The 22599-nt window shown below is 34.5% G+C and overlaps 1 protein-coding gene across 2 annotated transcripts in view; it reads right to left on the bottom strand.

Annotated features, from left to right (window-relative positions):
• AKT3 (AKT serine/threonine kinase 3) overlaps positions 1-22599 on the bottom strand; it is a 215104-nt gene that overhangs the window by 27510 nt on the left and 164995 nt on the right. For both annotated transcript variants that reach the window (XM_045537212.1, XM_045537213.1), the window contains 2 exons: positions 16055-16177; positions 8680-8808 (listed from right to left, as the gene is read on the bottom strand). In XM_045537212.1, the coding sequence (XP_045393168.1) occupies positions 8680-8808; positions 16055-16177 (252 nt within the window). The remainder of the gene's footprint in view (positions 1-8679; positions 8809-16054; positions 16178-22599) is intronic.

Below are 22599 nucleotides of genomic sequence, written 5' to 3'. Positions count from 1 at the left end.
TTTGTAAAATGAATACTGATTCTCATAATAAGTGGTTTTGCTTCTGAACATACGTGTTTTAATTGATATACAGATATATAATGCTATAATTAGAACTGTTTCCTGTATCACTTTGTGCTGAACAAAATTGATGTAATATATTGTCTTCTCGACATGTAAACTTAAGCAATGCTGAGACAACACTCCAGCAACTAAGCCATCCCTCTTTACCTAAGAGACTTCACTATCATTTAAAAAGAAAGATTTCTGTTCAACTCCTACCTCCAAATAGCTATAAGATCAAACACACAAGAAATAAAAATCAAAATAGTTGCAGCATTCTGCATGTGGATGTATAACGTAAAACATGTTACTACTATTCAAACAATATCCTTTTTCTCTCTTTAAATCTAAATTATTTCAAAACACGATACTTTGAAATACTCTGGAAATCCCAAAATCAAATTAAATAATTCAAATCCAACAGCCTCTTTGAGATTATTTTTGGAAGACAATTTTTCTCCCTTACTTAAAGTACTTATTATTCTAAAATTACAGTAACCTATAAAATTTACATTCTTTAATCTAAGGGTTGCAAAATTCTTTCTGGCTACTTCTGCTAAGTTTTTTTCCTGGCAAAAGGCTAATTCATTTCGTGGTTATTGTGAGGGCTGATCCAAGCGTATGATAAATGCTGATGTAAAGTGCAGGTACAACAGTGGTCAAAGTACATTTCAACTCCGTTAAAATGTCATTTCTTACGTAACTTGGATATAAATGTAGATCAAAACATGCTCCTGAAATAATCCAGTAAAACAATTATCTTGAAGAATTAATCTAAAATGTATTTTTTCCATAAAATCAATGTTACTGACTTTTACATGAAACTCAAAGTTTAAATATGAATGCAGACATTTGTCATTTCCCTCTATCCCCATAGTCTCCCTTATAAACATAGATGCAGGTGCACTTTGTACCTACATTTAACACAAATGCCGAAACAGACGCAAAGGACAAAAAGAGATCTGGAATATTACAAGAACGTAAATGCTAAAAAATGATGAAAGGTCACGTCAAATCAAAACTCAAACAGAGCACAAGCTCTAGGAGGCAAGGCTTAGTTTCAATTTTTCTGCCCAGAGCCAGAGATTACTTGACTTTCTGATATAATAAAACCTAAGACTCAAGGAAGTCACAGCAGGTATGAATTCATGTTAAATATTCTGGTAACATTTGATTAATATTTGGGTAATATTTGATGAGGATGCTTGCATTTATAAAACAACTGGATGGGTTTAAAAAACACCATCAATAGCTCTTGGGTTATTAATTTCAAAGAATGATGCTAAATAAGAAACTATTTTAAAATAATACTATCAATTAAAATTCCCAATGTAAATATTTATGTGGCCAGTGGGCATTATCAGAGCACATATTCATTCCAATATTCTTTTACCAGTTACGATTGACTGGGAGGTGAAAGGGACATCTCTCCTCTTGTCACCCAGGCCACACAATGCACCCAGGCTCTGTGTGCCCTGGAGTGGCTTACTGCTCAATCAATAATCCCCACAGAACAGATGGGGGGAAAAATTAAACATCTAAACAAACTGTCTGCACACCTATGTTGTGAAAGTAAACTGCGAACATGGATGAACCAATTTACCGCTAATTCAAAAAAAAAAAAAAAATTTTTTTCTGGTAGCCTTACACTTCAAGTGACAGATATACACGTGTTTTATAACCAAAAGGGAGCCCTTTATATATTTTTAACATCACAGGTATTTGCTAGGAAAAAAAAAAAAAAAGACCTATAAATCTTCACATTTTAAAATGAATTGCAGCTTTAGAAATGTACATTTCAATGTACAATAATCATGAATTCCATGGTTTCTTGGTATTTTCCTCATAAGTGTATATTTTAAAACTAGTTCTTAAATGCTCTAATCATTGTCATGCGACAGCAGCTGTAAATGCCATTTGCTATGAACTACAGTGCTGTAAACCTCATGGCCACCTCCTAGCACACACACACAAGTACTTGCAGACAGCTAACGTCGTACGTTCAGAAGCAAACTCCGGCTAGCACAGGAAAAACCTTTCAACAAAAGAAGAGCTAACTGGATTCAATAACGGTGATTAAATCATACTTACACATATCTTTCGAGAGATTTCTATACTTCCTTTTTATTCTGAAGCAATAGACACTATGGGATTCCAAGAATCTGAGTCTTTGTCACCCAAATAACAATAGCCATAGTAAAATACTGCAGGTAATCACTAGTGTCTTAGTTAGAGTTAGTTTTATATATATTCTCATGCTTTAGAGATTTTAAAATTAAACTGCTTGAACTAGAATCATACCGAAGTACTGAATGCAAATATTCTGTTAAAGCCACAAAAACCATATGACACTGGAAAGAAGTTCAGGTGAAAAACAGCTAGTGTAAGGACTGACGGACCTCAAAGTAGGTAAAAGGCACCACTTGTAAACACTGAGAGGCATTAATTCCATTTTAGTTCAAGTGTAAACAGTATCCAATTATGGGACAAAATGGGATGGCTTTTTATATCACCCAGAAACAGTGTAAAATAGCTCCACAGTACAGAAAGAAATTAAACATATTCAATTAAATAATAAACCAATGCACATGACGGAAATTCTTAAATATGAATTCTAACTGTAGAGCCGACAGCTTCTATCTGAATGAGGCACTGCGCTCCTTTACTTAATTTTCCCCTTCATATGGTGATGAGACCCTTTCAGGACTACCAGGAAGATAACAGTTTTCAAAAATACCTAATGAGGATAGGTGTTATATGAATTATTAATAAATAAAATGAAATGTTTTAGAAAGCCTACTAAAACAACTCTCTTTTCACAAGATGCTTAAAAGTTCTAAGACGGGTTTTACAGTCTGTTGGAACACAGTAGAACTTTGTCCAAGGGCTAATCAGAATGGAACTGCATGTGCTACTATTTCTACCTATAGATTAAATGTGCCAACATATGTAACTTTAGCCTCATTCATTTCTCATACGATCGTCTAAAAACAATATTGACGGAACCCACAGAATGACATCTTTTACATTTATTCTTTGTTGGATTTAAAATAAATAAATGAAATTCCATTTAATACATTTCATTCAGGTTAGTTTCTACTTCCCCCACCTACACTACTCCATGCTAGGACTGCCCTTACTACAGCCCTTACTAACTTCTTTGCAAATCAATGTAAACTTCGACTTTAAATTTATATAGAATTTAATTTCCATCTGTGCAACGGTCTATCACAATAATTTTGAACAAACCTTGGTATCAAAATAGTTATCAAACTGATCTATTTCAGCTGTTTTCAAAATGTTACGCTATATATAAGAGATATTAAAGATAGTAGGTTTCAAAAGAAAAATAAGTAAAATTACAGCAAGTGACTGTTTCATAAAATGAAAACTAAGAAGAATGCATCAAAAACTGCATTTTCAGCCACTTGGAAAAAATCACTTTACACTTAGATGAAATAAAAATTGTATACTTCTCTCCCTCAATAGCAACCACACCACAGCTAAACATATTTCCAAACAATCAAGTCACATTTTTTGTAATCTTTTTGTTAGTTCTAACTTGATTATCAAATAATTTTTATTTTTACACTATTACAGAAGTGCATTTCTCTAGGTTTCCAAAACCACCTTATTCAACCTTCCCCATCTGTCACCATCTGCTTCTTTTTAGCATGTACTTTTTGTGTGATCACATAAGCATGTGAAAAATAACTAACATTCAGATGATTATCTGCTGGTACATTTGAGGACTGGGCATAATAAAAGTGAACTGCCAAAACGCACTTAACACTTTTAATTTTGTTGGGTCTTGCATGTAAGCTACATTTGATTTTCAAACTGTTTTACAGTTGGAAAGTTGATCAGGTACTGCTAACTCAAGAGCAAAGCTGAGACTCTAAATAATTAGCACTGCATAAAACGGTTTGGATTCAATAGGAGCCAAATCAAATAATAAAATTTAACAGTAAGAGTTTATATGCGATTTCTAATTTCTTTTATAATTTCTAGGTGTGAAAATACAGTACATATTACAAAACCCAAATCCCCTCAAGATATCTTACAGTCCATAATTTACTCCAAGTTTATTTCTTTCTAATGTAAGAAAGAGCAAAACCACACTCATTTAAAACTACATACAAATGCATTTTTAGAGTTGTAGCATACTAAATGCAGTTTATATGCCTTCTAGGACTGTATCCTTGTAATCTCTTAAAAAAACAAAACAAAAAATCTGATTTTTTTCTTTAACAATATTCTCAAATGCTTCCCAAGTTGGCAAATTACACTATAGCCCCATTCTTCATCAAAGAGGTAAGAGAATACTTTTTAAAATATCCTTTTGTCAAAGAATAGCATACTTATACTATAAAACTTATCTTTTCTGATCTCTTTGCTACAGAAACAAATTAAGTTCACTGAAATCTTAAGTTTATTTAAAAACCTGCTATGAGTCTGACATGTAGAACATTTAATAAACTGGCCTTGAATTGATTTCTAACACTTTTTAAAGTACCTTTAAAATATTCTTCATCTATCTTTGAATAGCAAACCATTCCTACCAGATTAAAACATTTAAAAAACAAAAGGAATACCACTGCTGAATGAAGTACAGGTTGCCACAAGATCTCTATATAATGTGTAAACAAGTCTACAAGAACAGGAGAAGGGAAAATATTGACAGTCATTCACAAGAGAAGTAGTAGTCAAGAATGTATTATAGATCTAATATGCAACTGCTACTTATATTACTATAAAGAAAAGACTAGCATTAATAATGGTATATACTAGAAATTCTAAGGTTCAGAAAGAGAGGCACTGCCTGAAATAAAAGGAAGAAGCTGGTTTCAGCTTGTGCTAATCCCTCCCTAACACTGACCATGTAAACCTGATCACATTACCACCTTGCTCTTGATTCACAGGTGACTTTCCCTCACCACGAGTCAGACCTAAACTCCTTTGCATTCCAGCCTCTACCCATGTGTCCAGCCTCCTCTCTCCCTGCTTCCTCTTTCCGCCTGCTGGACCCTCCCTGCAGGCTCCAGCACTTTTCCTTCCACTCCACTGTGTGTAACTCCAGTAATGTAGTTATTTTCTTGCATGTAATTATTTTCCATCTCTTATCACTTTAGTAAACAGCAAGCTGTCTGAGGATAAAAACCATTTCTTACTATCTTTGTATTCCCAGCACCTAATATAATGCCTGGTACCTAATAAAATATTCAATAAATATTTCTTTAATGAATAAATGATTGTTCTTTGGTGAAATGGTCCACAGTGGAGACCAGAATAAAGAAATTAAATTCTTATTTTTTAAAATAAGGGTAAACACAAAGTTACAAATGTGCGGTATATGACACAAATATTTAAAATATAAGAATTAAAATTTCATGAGAAGTTAGTTGTTTTGAGATTTGTCACACTCAAACACTAACTACAATAAATCACCTTCCCCTATAAAAATAAGATGTCAAGATTTTAATGATGAATCATCACACATCAACTATAGATGGGTATATAAACTAGTTTTAGAGACTAGATTCTTGAAATATTTAAAAAGGTATCCAGAAATGTTTTCTTGTCTTCAAAAAGAAATTGATACTTTCTTGTGAACTGTAAGCTTTTTATTTAGAAACAAATAAACTCTTCTTGCATTAATCTTGGTTTTGTGTTTCAGTTGATGACATCTGCCTAGAAAACAATATCTTTGTTTCTTAGGAGATCATCTGCTTCTGAAATGAGATGTATTTATCTTCTTCAGAAATAATTTCCCCTAATTGTGACTCAGCTGATTTTGTTATGCTAAATATGGGATATCATCTTCCATGGCAAATGTATAGCAGGGGTAATTGAACTCTAGAGAAATAAAGAATTTGTTTTCCATGGCATTCACAAAAACAATCCTATTCTAGAAAATATGATTTTTATTTGAATAAACAAGAAACAGTGTTTCTAAAATTTTATCAAATTCACTCACAAAAAGAGAATTTAAAACTCCAGATTTTGTAACAAAAAATGATATTGTTGGCAAGAAAATAATCCTTGGAAATTTACTGTACTTTAAATTTTAGCACTTATTTACAATAACCCAACATTTTTAAAATGTAAATTGAATCCCTAGTTGAAAAGAACTATTATAATAATAAACCAGCATGAGTTACTATACGTATAAGGAATGCTAGTATCATTGTGAATTTATTATACTTCCTAATTTCCTTTGATTATCTTTCCTGTTGAGCATTTACAAAGTATCCATTTAAAAAATTATAATTATTTACATCTACAAGTAGTTGTTAAACTGTGACTTTTGGGGGCCATAATATATGTACTTAAAAAAGCAAAAGTGGGCTTTGTAGGCAGATAACCTAGTCAGAATCCTGATTATATCTTCACCACCTCCTAGCTACGTATAGATTACATTAATACATCTTAGTTCTATGTCCCCTCACCTTTAAAAAAAAAAATCAGGTTTGCTATCTATTACCAAAGATTATTCCAAATAGTAAATAAAGTAACAGACACAATGCACTTATATAGCATGTGGCACACAGTAGATGCTCATTAAATAGTAATCTTCACCCAAGAAAGATTAATGCCTCCCTGTTTGGCTCCAGCCACGGTAACCTTATTACAGTTTTGAGGGGAAAACTGAGCTTATTCTTGCCTCAGGGTTTTCATACCAGCTGTTCTCAGTGTTTGGAAAGCTCTTTCCCTACATTTTGCAACAGCTACCCACTTCTTATCATTCAGATCTTTGGACAAACATCACTTTCCCTGAATATCCTCTCTGCAGAAGATGTCATTTTCCAAAGATGCCTGTCATACTATCTCCCATCGCAGATGCTCTTCTATAAAGGAGAGATGGGGTAGTGCCCCTTAAATCCGTGCAGGCTACAACTGCTTCAAGGAATAAGTATGTGACAGTAACAATGTTGTGTGACTACTGAAACTAGGCCATAGAAGGAGATGCACAAATGCTCACAGCAGCATTATTCATAATAGCCCAAAAATGGATGCAACCCCCATGTCCATCAGCTGCTGAATGAAAAAACAAAATGTGGTCTATCCATACAATGGAATACTATCCAGCCATAAAAAGGAACGAAGTAGCAATAACATGCTAAAACATGGATGGACGTTGAAAACATTATGTTAAGTGAAAGAAGCCAGTCACGGAGACTCCGTATTGTCTGATTTCATTTGTATGAAAATGTCCCGAATAGGTAACTCTACAGAGACAGAAAGTAGATTAGTAACCGCCTGGGAGGAAGGGAAATGGTGAGCTAATGGGTATGTGGTTTCTTGTCGGGGAGATGAAAATATTTTGCCATTTTCAAAGTAGCTGTAACGATTGCACAATTCTGTGAACATACTAAAAACCACTGAATCGCACACTTTAAAAGGGTGAATTTTATAATATGTGAATTACGTTCCAATTATAAAAAATATACTATGAAAATACATTTTTTAAAAATTAATAAACTTCTGATGGTTAACCAGGTGGAAGAAAAGCAAAAAGCAATGCAGCTTCTAACTTGTTCCCTAAGCCCGACTACTCTGAAGTTGTCATTCTGAGGAAGCCCAAGCCATGGAGAAGGTAAATATAAGAGCTCCTGCCAACCGCCCTGATAAGGCACCAGTGGACAGCAAGCAGGACTGTCAGACATATGTGAAGATGCTCCCGGGGACTCCAGCCTCCAGCCACAGAATCAGCCCTCACTATAAAGTCCCTCTGGCTGAGGCCTCACACACAGTGTGGCATGAATTAGCCTTCCCTGTTCTCCCATCCACATTCCTGCTTCAGAAAATCCACAATCATACCAAATGGTCGTTTTTCACCACTAAGTACTGGGGGTAGTTGGTTACGCATCAAGAGTAACTGGAACCCTATCTACAACAGCCACACCACGCTCTTCCCTTTATTTTGCTTTTTTTCCTTCATGTAATTTAACATAAGACATTATGCTATTTATTTATTTTTATTCTGTCTCCCTCCACTAGAAGTAAATCCCCTGAGAGCAGGATCCTTTTTCTGTCTTGGTCCTACAACCGTATCGCCCAGAAAACACCCAATACATAGTAGATACACAAAAAATATCAGTATTTATTGAATAAGCAGATTAGTTAATTATTATAGAACCCTCAGCACGAGGTCACCAGTTTGAAGCTTCGTTTGACATAAATTCCAAAATGTAGCTACTGTCATTTCAACAGCTTTCTCAATAAAATAATTTTCTTTAATTAAGTACAAAAACCCACAATACTCTAACTTCAATAATCACAGTGTTTCTAAAGAAAGTCCAAGATGGTTTATAAAAATGTAAATATTCTTGAAGTATTCTATTTTAAATAAATCAATCAAAACTGATATAATAAAATGTATACAGCCAAGAAATAAAAATTGATTTAATCTACTTTTGTTAGCACCTTTGTGCTTATAAAGTTTACAAAATTTGATTCCTGTATGTTCTCAGCTCTACAATACCACATTAAAATCAGTGAGAGCAAAATAAATTTGGTTCAGGTTGAAATACAGGTAAAAGTAGTAGGTATTGCAATGATTTTTAATGCTTAAATGGTTTACCTTGGAAGACATTACGTCAGTGTTATTTTTCCCATGAACAGAACCGGGCCTACCTCTGGTGCAAGATATTCGGGTGTTCCACAGAACGTCTTCATGGTGGCTGCATCTGTGATCCCTTCTTTGCAAAGCCCGAAATCTGTAATTTTTATGTGGCCATCTTTATCCAGCATCAAATTCTCCAACTGTGTATTAAGAAAAAAATGACACAATTTGTTATACAGTCTCCAACAATAGGAAAATACTGTTTTGAAAAATTATTGATTGCTGAGTAAGGCATTTTGGAAAGACGACAAGAGTTGTAGTTAACAGCATTTTCAATACTTACATACCCTGTAGCTTCATGTGTAAAAAGAAACATGTTTTATAAAATACTTCATGATGATAAAATTATTGATTTTTAAACCAATGGCAAAGTGTGCTATAGCTTTAAGAGCCATTATGGTGTAAGTTCTGAGAATTAAAGCCTAATTAACTTTTCAAAGCAATTCATCAATCCTCTTTTAAAAAAAAAAAATAAAATGTGATCTAAACAATCCCAAAGAGATGAGCATCTTCTTCTAGCTATATACAGATGGTTTTCAACAAGTTCTCTTGGGAATCTATTGCTATTATAAAATATTCACTTACAGAAATGTTTTTTGGTGGTGGTTGTAAATCAAACCTAAATCTTATTTTGTAAGGTAAGGCGATATCCTCTTTTGCAGTTCTTTGTAATAAAGAAATACCAACCCTTTTAAACATAAAAAGAAAAAGAATATCAAAGTCAAACATTCAACAGTTAATAAAAATATATAGCACAAACGTTATAAAGTTGGAATCTCTTTGAACCCATTAATTAAGAAACACCAAAGAGAAACTTAGACTTTTAACATGATCATCTGTCTCGAGTGAAAATTATGAAATGTAAGGAGGGGAGGAATTTGTGCAAAGCCAACACAATTAAAAATAGCAACAATGTAACTGACCAATCCCTCCCCCCTCATTTTGAACCCAAGGCTATATGATTATCATCACACAAAGATACACATGAGTTCTGAATTGTGAACATACAGCCTTATATAGTTGGGGCCATAATCACCCAGTGTGTAGACAACCTAAAGGTGCCTCTCTTGTCACACAGAAGAAATACACAAGACGTGGAAAATATATTAGCAGGATGAATGAGAACAAACTTTTATTTAAGGAGTAGATACTTACTCTACTCCTTAATGCGATGACATTTGACAGGGCTTACCTGCATTCTGAAGTTAACATCAAATTTCAAACAGAACTCCACGTTAGAACAGGTACTAATCATATAAAATGTAATGACATCAAACCCTCTGCCCTATTATCAAATGTCTTATGAACAACACACTTAATAGAGTTAAGCAAGTCGTGTTCACTGAAGCAAAGATCAGAACAGATGTAAGTCCTGTCATAGTACTTCACTGTGCTACACAACTAAGTGTTCAATACCTGTTTCGTGTATATTTCACAGATGTAAGTCTGTCTTCAACTGGTCTACAGAAAGCTCAATGAACCATAAATATATTGAACCTTTTTCAAATAGAAGTTGTAATTTTACCCGAATTCAGATATCTTGCATCTTCCTAATGCTTCTCTACAATCCAGACCCTAGACATCAAGCCTAATTTGCAAATGACAAGTTAGTCCCAAATACTGAAACCAATCAGGAACATCAAGGAAAAGTCTGTCTCTCTACATCTCTTTTTTCTTATTATCTCTTTATCTCTGCTTTGGTCCTTCTCTCCTACATGCCTCTAGCAGTTTCTCTCTTTTCTCCATTTCTTTCAAAAAAAAAAAAAAAACCCTCTTCTTCCTCCCTCCTCTAACTTGCCATAATGAGAAAGAGACGTATCTATCAAAAACATCTGGATATCACAACCCTGGTTCACTCAACACTAACATGATATGAGTAGTATATAGTCATGCATTTTTAGGACTCCGTCTACTGTGTAAAGGAGGAAGAAAACTATTTACAAATGATCTTTCTTCGGTTTTCTCTTCCACGTCACTTTTCTTCTTCCCTTTGTTAGCCGCAAAATGCGAGATGCGTACTGTCACTGACGGTTCAGGTACCCTGAATTTATAGAACCCTCCACATGTATCTGTTTTATCTTCACAGTCAGTCTCAGTCTCCAAGACTGAGGCGGGGCCAGTGTGCTTACGATTAACAGCCACATCCGCTGGCAAACGCAGTGATGAAGTCAAATGGGAGCTTATAAGGAGAAAGACTATATATTAAAACTCTGGCTAATGCTTACTATTTGTGTCAATTAGAATGGTTGTTATCTAAAAGTTCATGCTTTCAAGGAGAGAAGAAGAATATTAGACATAACAGCTCACAGAATTGCCACAAAAAAAAGAGCAACATTTTTTGCCCAGCTGAATTGGACAGGCATTATCATTATCATTATTATTATTTAGCTTCCTCGCTCCTCAGAGAGTAAGGACAGGCGTTATTTGACAGAGGGTCTTGATACAGCGTGTGTATGAAGAGATGGCAGACTCTGAAATCCTTTCTCCTCTGTGCTTTGTGGACACAAAATCATTAACAACAAAGTACTGTATTCCTTCCTGCTCTTGTTGGTGCCTAGAGTAAAACTGAACTCTAAAAATCCTAGCTGTCTTTAATTCATTACTTCCCACCGTTTTCCATCTATTGTAAAATAAAATAAATGCAGTTTGTAGGGTGTGCTGGGATCAGTGGACAGGCTCCTTGAGGCTGGAACACCCCAGCCTGGATGCTCCTCTGACCGCTTTGCAGGCGGAGGGAGGCCCTGGCTTAGGCATGCCTGGGACCCATCTGCAGTACGCAGTAGAGGAACTCTGCTCTGATACAGGCCAGCTACCCAGCAGGAAGTTTAAAAACATTGTGGATATATACATGGGATCATTTTAATTAAATGATTGACACTGTGATCAAACAAAGGAGCAAAGACAGCAGTTCCCAGGGCTCTGATGACTATTGCAACAGTAGCAATAAACAATTCCTGTCACCCTCTTAAGCACAGACACATCAAACTCAGTCTTAGGCACTGAGACAGTCTCAGGCTCAAGCAGGTAGTAAGGAATTTCTACTCTGCACATGGCAGATTTAGGTTTATGGGAGTCAAAGTGCCAAAATGTCCCAAGCTGACCTGCAGAGATTGCATGACCATGGAATTAAAAGAGTGTGCTGAATACTGAAAGGAAAACATTTCTTCACTTTTGACTCCTAATCTAGAAAAAGGATTCATCATGTACAATAGTGGAGACCCCAACTAGGTTGCAAGGCTATGTAAGAATTTATTACAAATAAGGCACATAGTCCAATATTAGTACAGTGTCATTTCAGAGGTGGAAGGGATTCTTAATAGCAGTGGTTTAAGATTTCCATAAAGGAGGAAATCCAGTGACAGGCTGGTTAGAAGTGGGAGTTGGGGGCCGTGTCTTGAGACTCAGCAGGCAAAGACTGGGAGGGCGGTGGTGGTAAGAGACTCTGAAGCATCCCTTTGTGCATTCATTCAGTCTTAGGAATTATTTAAATTTATTTGGTGGTTTCTCATATTAATAATATAAATGGTTAAATACTCTCTGATTAGATAGAAAAGATGATCAGATGTTCCACAAATAGAATCTGGAGCATTTTATGTATTATTGTCTCCCACTCATAATTCTGTTTTTTTCTTTTATTTCAAAGTATTAAGGGGGTACAAATGTTTTTGTTACATGGATAGCTTTTGTAATGTCTGAGCGAGGGCTACTCGTGTGCCCATCAAAAGAGATTAATTCTTAATGAATTCCAGTAGCATTACATTCCAGTAGCGATACAAATAGGTGTTCAGCCCATTCTGTACGTGGACGGCCATGCTCACTGAAAATAAAGGTTGTACTTGCAAAATAAGATCTCAGCAGAAAAGAAGTTTGTAAAATATAATTTGCGCTCGTGAAGAAGTCTGAAAAGATTTCTTAGAATTTTCATGCTATCATGAAGAAAAATCAGTTTTTCCTAAGTAATCACAAGGAACTTGGGTCCTTAAAAATACAAAATTTCATACCATGATGTGTACTGATAAACTAAGCAAACTTTCTAATGTGAAGCAAAAGTTTCAATCATTTATCTGTTGCTATGAACAGTGGGTTGTTAATAGGAATCAATAGAATATCTTAAGTAAATCTGCACAGGAAATAAGGCTCTGCCTCTAACACAGCACGCTCTTATCAATTTGAGAAGTGCAGCTATCATAGGCATCCCAAATGGATTTGCATTTGAATAAAATTTGTCATTAGTTATGAGACCAGAAACAAATCTAAGACTGATCAATCAAAGAACTAAATCAGTTCTTGATGGTGCTGTTTTAATATATCCGGTATAAATATATTTGAAATGTTCGTTCTCATATCTTTCCACAGCTTAATTTGAATTTTAGGTTTACAAAGATCTCTGAGAGTTAATCCAATGCATCCCCCATCTGGATTTCATTTCAATTTTAGAAGGCAGAATGGTGTAGTGACAAGAACATTATACAAGGAGCTAGGATTCATGAGTTCCGATAATCTTACTATGTTAACAATCTAGTCCATTACTTTTAGTAAGTCACTGGGCTTCTAGGCTTGAAAGACATCACCTATAAAATATGGACCAGCTCTACATTTCTATCCTACCTAAAATATCTCATTCTATTATACATAATCCTGTATACTATAGATACAAGTTAACACGTAAGTTTTGAATATTTAGTTTCTTACATTATATAGATTTTTCTTGTTGTACAATCACATACTTTCTGTCCTGTGCTATATATTCACTTAGACCTTTAAGTTAAGGCTATATTTAAAAAAATAAACTTAGAGAGCAGAGACCACTTAACTGTCTTGTAGAGTTAGTGGTCTCTGCATATGGTAACCATGTGGCTGGTATTCATGTATAAAGCAGGTACTTTACATTGCAGTTTAATAAATTTAGTCTAATTACATCATCAGAAAGGATGGGGCAGTAGAACTCATTTAAGGAGCTTCAATATACCAATATGTTGAATCATTTGGTGAGAAATAATTAAGGGCAAATGGTGACCAAGACCACCCTAATTATATCATTCCAAAAATCAAGGCTGAAATCAACTGAACTTTTTTTCTTTAGGTTTCCTTAAAGCTAATGATTCATTCTTCTGGCTTTAGGCATTCTAGATGTTACCTATTACTTCAAAATTATTCTCATTTCCTTAAACCCAGGCCTCTCCTCTCTGTTCCTCCCCTCCTTCCTCCCTACAATTGGACTCATAAAACATGAAGTGGGAGCAGAAGGAATGCACTCAGAAAGAGAAGAGCTAACTATTTCTAAGTATATTTGGAAAGTGGATACATATTTTGTCATGTCATATATAACTAATTTATTTAAAAAACATCTATGTGGAAGACATTTAAATATAGAATTATTTGGCCATGCAGACATCAGACAAGAATGCCGGATTCTGTCACATTCCTAGTTATAAAAAAAAGATTCAGTCCTGATACATTTAACAACATGGATGAATCTCACAAGGTATCATGCTGAGCGAAAGAAGTCATTTACAAAAGAAAACATACTTTATTACTCCTTGTATATGAAATTTTAGAACAGACTAAACTAATTATGGTGATAGAAACCACACTAGGAGTGGCCTGGGGTACGGAGTGGGGGGAGATTGATAGTAAGGGGCACACGGAAGCTCTGGGGCTGATGGAAAAGCTTTATACTGTGGTTGCGGCAACAAAAGTTACACCATGTACACACGCATGCACACACACACACACACACACACAAAACCATATATATATATATACACACATATATATATAGTGTAACTGCTGAAATATATACTTTTCTTGCCAAAAGTCAACTATATTTAAAATGTATGAACCATATATTTAGAAATATACTTTAATAAAAGTATAATTTGGTGTAAAAAAAAGATTCAGGCTAAATACAATCACACTGTTCATTTATACTAATCTCTAGTTCATTTTGACACTTAGATAGTTGGTCATCTCTGATCTAGATGTTTTGTAGTTGCATAATGTTTTCCTAAATACAGTATCATACGGCTTCTTTTAAATAAGTATAACATACTCTAAACACACATAATACACTTCACTGTCATTGTGTAAAATAATATTTTATGAGAGTAGTTACTCATTAGGGTTATTTATTACCTAAAGGCACATAATACAAACATCTTTAAATAATCTAGACAACTGCTTAAATAATTAGATAATTTACGAATCATAGGTTTGAAATGGAGTGAGAAGGGAGTGAGGTGATAATTGCGATTTCTTCTACACATATACAATATACATATACCTACCTATTTCATACATACAAAACAGAATTTCATGAAAGCCTCATGTAACTTCTATTACTACAAATCAAATTATATCTTAAATGAAGTAGTACTTGATCAGTAAAACAATTCCGTGTCAAATTTTAATAGGTCAAGATTACTACATGATTTACTTTTTAAGGAAATACGATTGTAACATTTGGAAGCTCTTCAAAATGTTTCATAGTACAAATCTCCTCAATATAGCCAACCTAATTCACAACAGTGCCATGAGAATCAGAATTACTACTACCTTGTATGAGCTACTCCAGGAATCAGCAAACTATTATCTGTGGGCCAAATTGAGTCCACTGCCTGCTTTTGTAAATAAAGTTTTATTGGAATACAGGCAAACACATCCATTTACAGATTGTCTGGGCCTGCTTTTACCCTACAAACGTGGAGTTGTGGAGTTTGCAACAGAGACTATAGGGGCAGCAAAGCCTAACGTACTTACTATCTGCCCTTTACAGAAAGTTTGCCAATTCCGACCTATCCTACGAGTCTCACCATAAAGGAATTTAGGGAAGTCAAGGCACTGCTACCAATAAAACGAATGTAGTGCTTTCACAAAAGGAAAACTAAACAATAAAAAACTATGTTAAAACACTTCATCTATTTAAACCCACCAGAAAGTTAATACTAAAATCAAAATGAATGTTCTCCTTCCAACAGTCTTATTTTACTATAAAAGTTTCTTCATAAAACATTATGTTAGAATACAATAAAACTTGTTTTACAATGTCATTTGTGAGATTTGACTTTGAATCAGATGTTTAACATTTTTCTAATTATAACATTTATAGAAAAATTAAACAATTATTGGTAGATATTTGATCAGCATCATCAAGCAGAAATTACCATACATATCAAAAACTCAGACATAAAGCAACTGCAGACACATTAGTGAATGAAATTTCCTTTCAAATGCAGTGAACTATATAGTCTTAAACAGAGTACCTTTTTTACCCAACTAAATCTGCTTTTCTCAAAACTGTGTAAGTTTGTAATTACTTTGTGTTTGTCCCTATAGTCTCTGCAAAAACAAATTTTGATTACTTTTTTTTTTTTTTTTTTTTTTTACCTTGAGATCACGGTACACAATCTTTCCGGAATGTAGATAGTCCAAGGCAGAGACAATTTCTGCACCATAGAAACGTGTACGGTCCTCAGAGAACACCCGCTCTCTCGACAAATGGAAAAACAGCTGCAGGGTAAACAGCAGGGACAGGATTGTAATAATTACTGATTTAGTGGGGGAAATTAACACAAACATAAAACACCTCTCATCACCATATTGTGATGATAGATAGTCTACTCTCAGTGGACGCTGCGCACTCTTAGACAGCAGCTGGCTTATCTTTTCCAGGTTTCCAAGGGGAAACCGCGAGCTGTTAAATCAGCGTTTTAATCAATATACCAATCTTGTTTAAGGCATTCTGCTTGCTACCCATTTAACCTTCAGTTACCAGAGGAAAAAAGTAGGCACCATCAGATTGCGATTTCCCCCTTACTACGCTGCCACTTCGCTCTTCCACGGATTAAGTATGGGGACGTTACTAAAATAGATGAACACAAGCATAGATGGAACATTCTTACTAAATTATTTACCTTTGATATCAAAGAAAGGACCACTGATTTGCTGAAACTGATTTATTTAAGCTTGTTACATTCTATAATACAATTTTGATCCGTCATGATATCACCAGAAATATTTTCAAAGTTCAAATCAATATTTTCTACAGTGAGAAAATTTAAGGCTTTAAAATTTTCATTTATTTTACTAATGCCCAAAATGGACTGAGAAGCTTCCATTATTCCTTTTATAGTTCTCAATGTATATTCTTTCCATTTTCAATAATAAACTACGATGCCAACTTTTTCTCATATAATCACTTAAAACGATAAGCCTATCCATTTCCTAATTAACCACTTAAAAGATACACCATTCAATAGTCAGCAAATATTTACTAAGATTTACCGCCACCAACCACCCAGCTCTCCAATAGGCCAGCTCTTCATTTTAAAAAACTACAAATCTTCTCTCTCTTAAACAACATACAAGGAGGAGGGGCAGGTTTCAGGCGCTAAGAATTGACTATTGACCTTTGTTGTTGAAATCCACCAAGAACAATGAGAGATTATTTACAGTGCTGAGCACATTGCCAGGTATCTCAGTAGATACTCAGTGTATGTGTGTGATGAAAGAAAGGAACCAACCAGTCAATGTGCCCTTGACTGCAAGATCAGAAATCATTCCTCCACATCTTCGCATGGATCACTGACTCTTAATGCTTCTACAAGATTGGTGAGAATTATGGTTAACCGAGATTTGTTCCGCACACAACAAATCATAATCTCCAGTAACATAAAATGGGTTCCCTACAGATTCCTCCTTCCCCTTTCCCACCCCCACTTAACAGTCTATTATTGTTTTAAGATAAATGTTATGCATGACCCATGTTATGGGGGCGATGAGGAAAGGAGGGAGAGGGGGAGAGAGAGTGCACACGCGAGCGAGAAGAGAAATATCATCTATTGTCAAACACAAAGACTAGCACAATACTAATAATACTAAAACTAAAATATTTTGCAGAGTCTCTAAACTTTAATGTTCCCTAGCATATTGTCACATTTTATCAAATCTAAGATGCTACTCATTGGGACTGTATCATCATTTTATGTAACACCAAGAAAGAAAAGAAAGTTGTTAATTATTAAGAGAACTATGACACATCATCTACCATAAAAGGCATTCTGATTACAGAAATACTGAATGCATCTTACAAATGATCAAATACAGTATGTCGAAATCTAATCAATTTATATAATTACTCAGAGATATTTCTGAAAATGCTTTCATTTTATGTAGGCAGATACATATTAAACACTATTAATGCATCACCATCCTAACAAGGACAGGGAGGAGAAAGAAATACGGATCCATCAGGAAAACCATTCTGAAAAATTTCCAAGTCAAAATAATTTCTGCCAGGCAAAATATCACTAACTGTGAGGAAGGAATCCTGAGATCTCTGTGTGGAGTTATGGTAGTCTTCTATGCAATGAAAACAGTGATTAGGTTTCTAAGTTTTCTTAAAAGAATGTCAAGCCTCCCACTCACTCATCTACTTTACAAGAGATATGGATCCTCCCTAAATCAATATAATATATGCAGGATTCTAGATCTTTATTTAGACCATATATATCTTCAACTTGTCTGCCAGCCAATTTCTATAAAAATATGAGCTAAAAATTATATTTAAGGGGAAGAATTCTATTTATTTCTCAATCTGCTGTTATCTGATGTGTACCCTTACTACTTTATAGAACTTACTCTCATTAAGTTAACCAACAACCTCTTAACTGACAGATCCAGTAATCTATTTAAAGTCTGTGCCCCTTTTTCCTGTTCAGGAGCTTAGGACATCACCTACTGCCCTCTCTTTCCTGAAACGTGTTCCTTGGCTTTGGTACACAAGTCTCTCCTAATTTTCTTCCTAACTCTCTAGTTAGTCCTTCTCAGTTTCCAGTTGGCTCTGAACCAACTTTCTAATTCACTATTCATTTAGTGAGCAACAATTATTTTAAAGTCACTGTGTTGGGAACTGGGAAAAGAAAAAGAGGGCATACAATGATTAAGACATAATCTCTTATGTTTACAGCACTGATTGTGGTGATGTTCTCATGAGAGTACGCTCATCTCCAAACTCATCAAGTTGTGCCTATTAAAAATGTACAGCATTTTGTGTATCCATCATACCTCAATGAAGTAGTTTTTAAAAAAGGAATCTCTGCCACTAAGCAATTCTAACCCAATGAAGGGGACACATACATTGACAAAAAAAAAAAAAAAGAGGGCTGTGATAAACTTTATAATTAAGACATTAAAAATATTTTTGAAGATAAAGAGCGATTAATCTGCACTGGGATGATCTGGGGAGACTTCAGAGATAAGGTAATATTTCACTTAAGTTTGAAAGAATGGGATTTTCCACAAATGAAAAGTGTAAGGGAAAACTACAAAAAATCGGTACCCAAACTTTATCCATCTCTGTAATTCTAACACAGCCTAGCATAGTATCTGTATACTGTAGGTAATTAGCATCTGTAGAAAGCATTAGTAGTGGAGAAAAAGGGCAGTTGAAAAACAATACACATTCAGAGCAGTGATAGAATTTAAGCAAAGAAAAAGATGAGGCCAGATTCTTCAGGACCTTGACTGCCATGACATGAATTAGGAGTGTGAAAGAGTTTAGCTATACAACACAATGTCCTGAGAATTATCACCGCAACCTAATGTTTTAAACTCAATTATCTTTTTTTCCTACAAATAATGCTTATAAAATTTTAGTCATTCTTTTGTAATTGTAAAAGATTGGCTATCTGGAGAATAATAAAATATGTTTAATACGGGTCTCATTAATTTCAATGATTAGATTCATTATCATAATATTTATGGAGCTTGGAATCTGAATAACCTAAAGACAATGAATTAATTAAGCAAGAGGACATGGCACTCTATGCAATAATGCTGATTAACACACCCCATGGGTATACAAAAAGACCCACGAGAAAAAGAATGGCTCTAGCTCACCTACAGGGCAATTAATCAAAAATATCGTGCCATGCAATTGAAATAGTATGAGTTATACTATAAAATGAGCATTATTAACCTAACTCTTATAGAATTAAGGTATTTATTCTTACATGTATCAGTAATTCTTATTAATCATCTTCCAGATAATGCTTATCTTTTTCACAATTTTCACTCAGTGTGCATTTCACACAGAAAAGTTAATGCAAAGCTAATTACATTTAGTTTTCAAAGGTTGTTTCAGAATGAGTGATATAGACATGAGATGCAAATATGAAAATGCCGTATCTTAATGACATGGTTCAAAATAAAATTTCTTTAAAATACAAATTAAACCCCTAAGATGCTACAAGAGAACTGAAAAGCATTTAAAATAAATGTTGCTCTCAAACAGCTGTTTGGTGGTAAGTGTGTCAGCTATAAATTATAGGCTAAATGCCTCAAGCCCTATTTCTCTACTTCTCTCTTTTAACAAGTCTGAAAATGTAACCAGAATTCTAGATCACCAGCTAAGTGCCTGATACTAGAAAAACTAGTCTGTAAGCTAGCAATTTTTAAGGAAGTAATGCAAGGCAAGAAAACTTAAGTACATTTTCTGGGATTAAAATATCACCTAACAAAAACATTTAATAATGTGGTAAATATAAAAAAGTTGTTTTAAAGAAAATAACTGTTGCGATTTTATTTTTAAAAAACTCAGCAAGCTAGGAATACAACAGAACTTCTTCCACTTGATAAAGGGCATCTACGAAAAACCTATAGCTGACAACATATTAATAGTTAGTAGTGAAAGTGTGAATGCTTTTGCTCTAAAATCTGGTATAAAGCAAGGATATCTGCTTTCACCTGCCTTTTAGCATTGTTCTAAAGGTCCTAGACAGTTTAGTAGAGCAAGAAAATGCATACCAACTACAAAAGAGGGAGCAAAACCATCTTTGTTCTTACACGACATGATCATCCACACAGAGAAACCCGCCATATTTATAAAAGACTACTCAAACCAATAAATGAGTTTAGCAAGGATGCATGATGCATGGCTAACAAGTAAACATCAATTGTATATGTATTAGCAAGAAACCATTAGAAATTGAATTTTTAACAATGATAAACCATTTATAACAAAATAATTATGAAAAATAATTACAAATTTTCAAGGATAAATGCAACAAAAATGTTCAAGACTATACAATAAAAACTATATAATATTGTTGAAAGAATCTAAAGTCCTAAATAATGGGAAAAGATATACCATGCTCATGGATCAGAAGATAACATTAACATATCAATTCTTCCCAAATTGATCAACAGATTTAACACAATCACAATGAAAATCCAGTAGGACTTTACGTAAAAAATCAACAGTCTTATTCTATAATTTATATGGAAATGCAAAAGAAACCAAAGATATCTGATTTTAATACTCTAAAGCAAAAGTGTAATAAACTGAAGGCAGTGTGGTACAACTGTAAGGATGGATAGAAATATTTATAGATCAATGTAACAAAATAGAATCAAAAGTCAACCTACACATACATAGTTGATTTTTGACAAGGTGTCACGGTAATTCAATGGGAGAAAGACAGTTTTTCAAAAAACATGCTGGAACAATTAAATATCCATTTGCTTTTTTTATTTCAGTATATCATGGGGGTACAAATTATAAATGTTTAGGTTACATATTTTGCCCATGCCCCACCCAAGTCAGAGCTTTAAGCACGTCCATCCCCAGAAGGTGCACACTATATCCATTAGGTGTGAATATACCCATCCCCTCCTCCCTCCTCCCACCTGCCCGATGCCCGATAAATGTTACTACTATATGTGGATGTAAGCGTTGATCAGTTAATATCAATTTGATGGTGAGTACATGTGGTGCTTATTTTTCCATTCTTGGGATATGTCACTTAGGAGAAGGGCTCCAGCTCTATCCAGGATGATACAAGAGGTGCTAGTTCACCATTGTTTTTCTGCAGCTGAGCAGAACACTCCATGGTATACATATATCATTTTGCTAATCCACTCATGTATTGATGGGCACTTGGGTTGTTTCCACATCTTTGCAATTGTGAATTGTGCTGCTATAAACATTCCAGTACAGATGTCTTTTTTATAAAATGTCTTTTTTTCCTTGGGTAGATCCCCAGTAATGGGATTGCTGGCTCAAATGGTAGGTCTACTTGTAGCTCTTTGAGGTATGTCCATATTGCTTTCCATATAGGTTGTACTAGTTTGCAGTCCCACCAACAGTGTATGAGTGTTCCTATCTCTCTGCATCCACACCAACATTTATTGTTTTGGGACTTTTTGATAAAAGCCATTCTCACTGGAGTTAAGTGATATCTCGTTGTAGTTTCGATTTGCATTTCCCTGATGATTAGAGATGTTGAGCATTTTTTCATGTGTATTAGCCATCAGTCTGTCTTCTTTTGAAAAGTTTCTGTTCATGTCCTTTGCCCACTTTTTAATGGGGTTGTTCACAAAAAAAAAAAACTACTTTGACCCTTATATAACCCCTATATATGAAAATTAACTTGAAATGGGTCACAGATGCAAATGTAAGAGTGAAAACCACTAACACTTCTAGAAGAAAGCTCAGGAGAAAATCTTAATAAATGAGTTAGGAAAAGATGTTTTTAAATTAAACACAAAATTTATAAATCATAATAGAAAAATTGATAAATTGTATTAATAGTTCACCGAATTTAAAAGTCTGCCCTTCAGATGATACTGGTTACAAAGCCTATCAGTAGTTTCCCAGGTGGGGGTGACAGGAGAGAACCTGCTGTCAAGGGGCAGGAGAGACTTGTGATAGAAACATTCTATACCATGACTGTGGCGATGGTAACTAGTTTTATACAGCTGTCAAAACTCACTGAATTGTATACTCAAAATTGATCGATTTTATTGAATGTAAATTATGCATAACAATGCTGATTATAATAGATTAAAACAGAAATATATACAAGAAAAAAAATCCCGCTTATGAAATGGAAAGGCAAACTACAAAATGGGAGAAAAAACTTACAAAACAT

The sequence above is a fragment of the Lemur catta genome, chromosome 25 (assembly GCF_020740605.2).
Source record: "Lemur catta isolate mLemCat1 chromosome 25, mLemCat1.pri, whole genome shotgun sequence".
In the NCBI taxonomy this organism is placed as follows: Eukaryota; Metazoa; Chordata; class Mammalia; order Primates; family Lemuridae; genus Lemur; species Lemur catta.
Note: the sequence above shows the minus strand (reverse complement) of the source record. Positions and strands in the feature narration are given on the sequence as shown.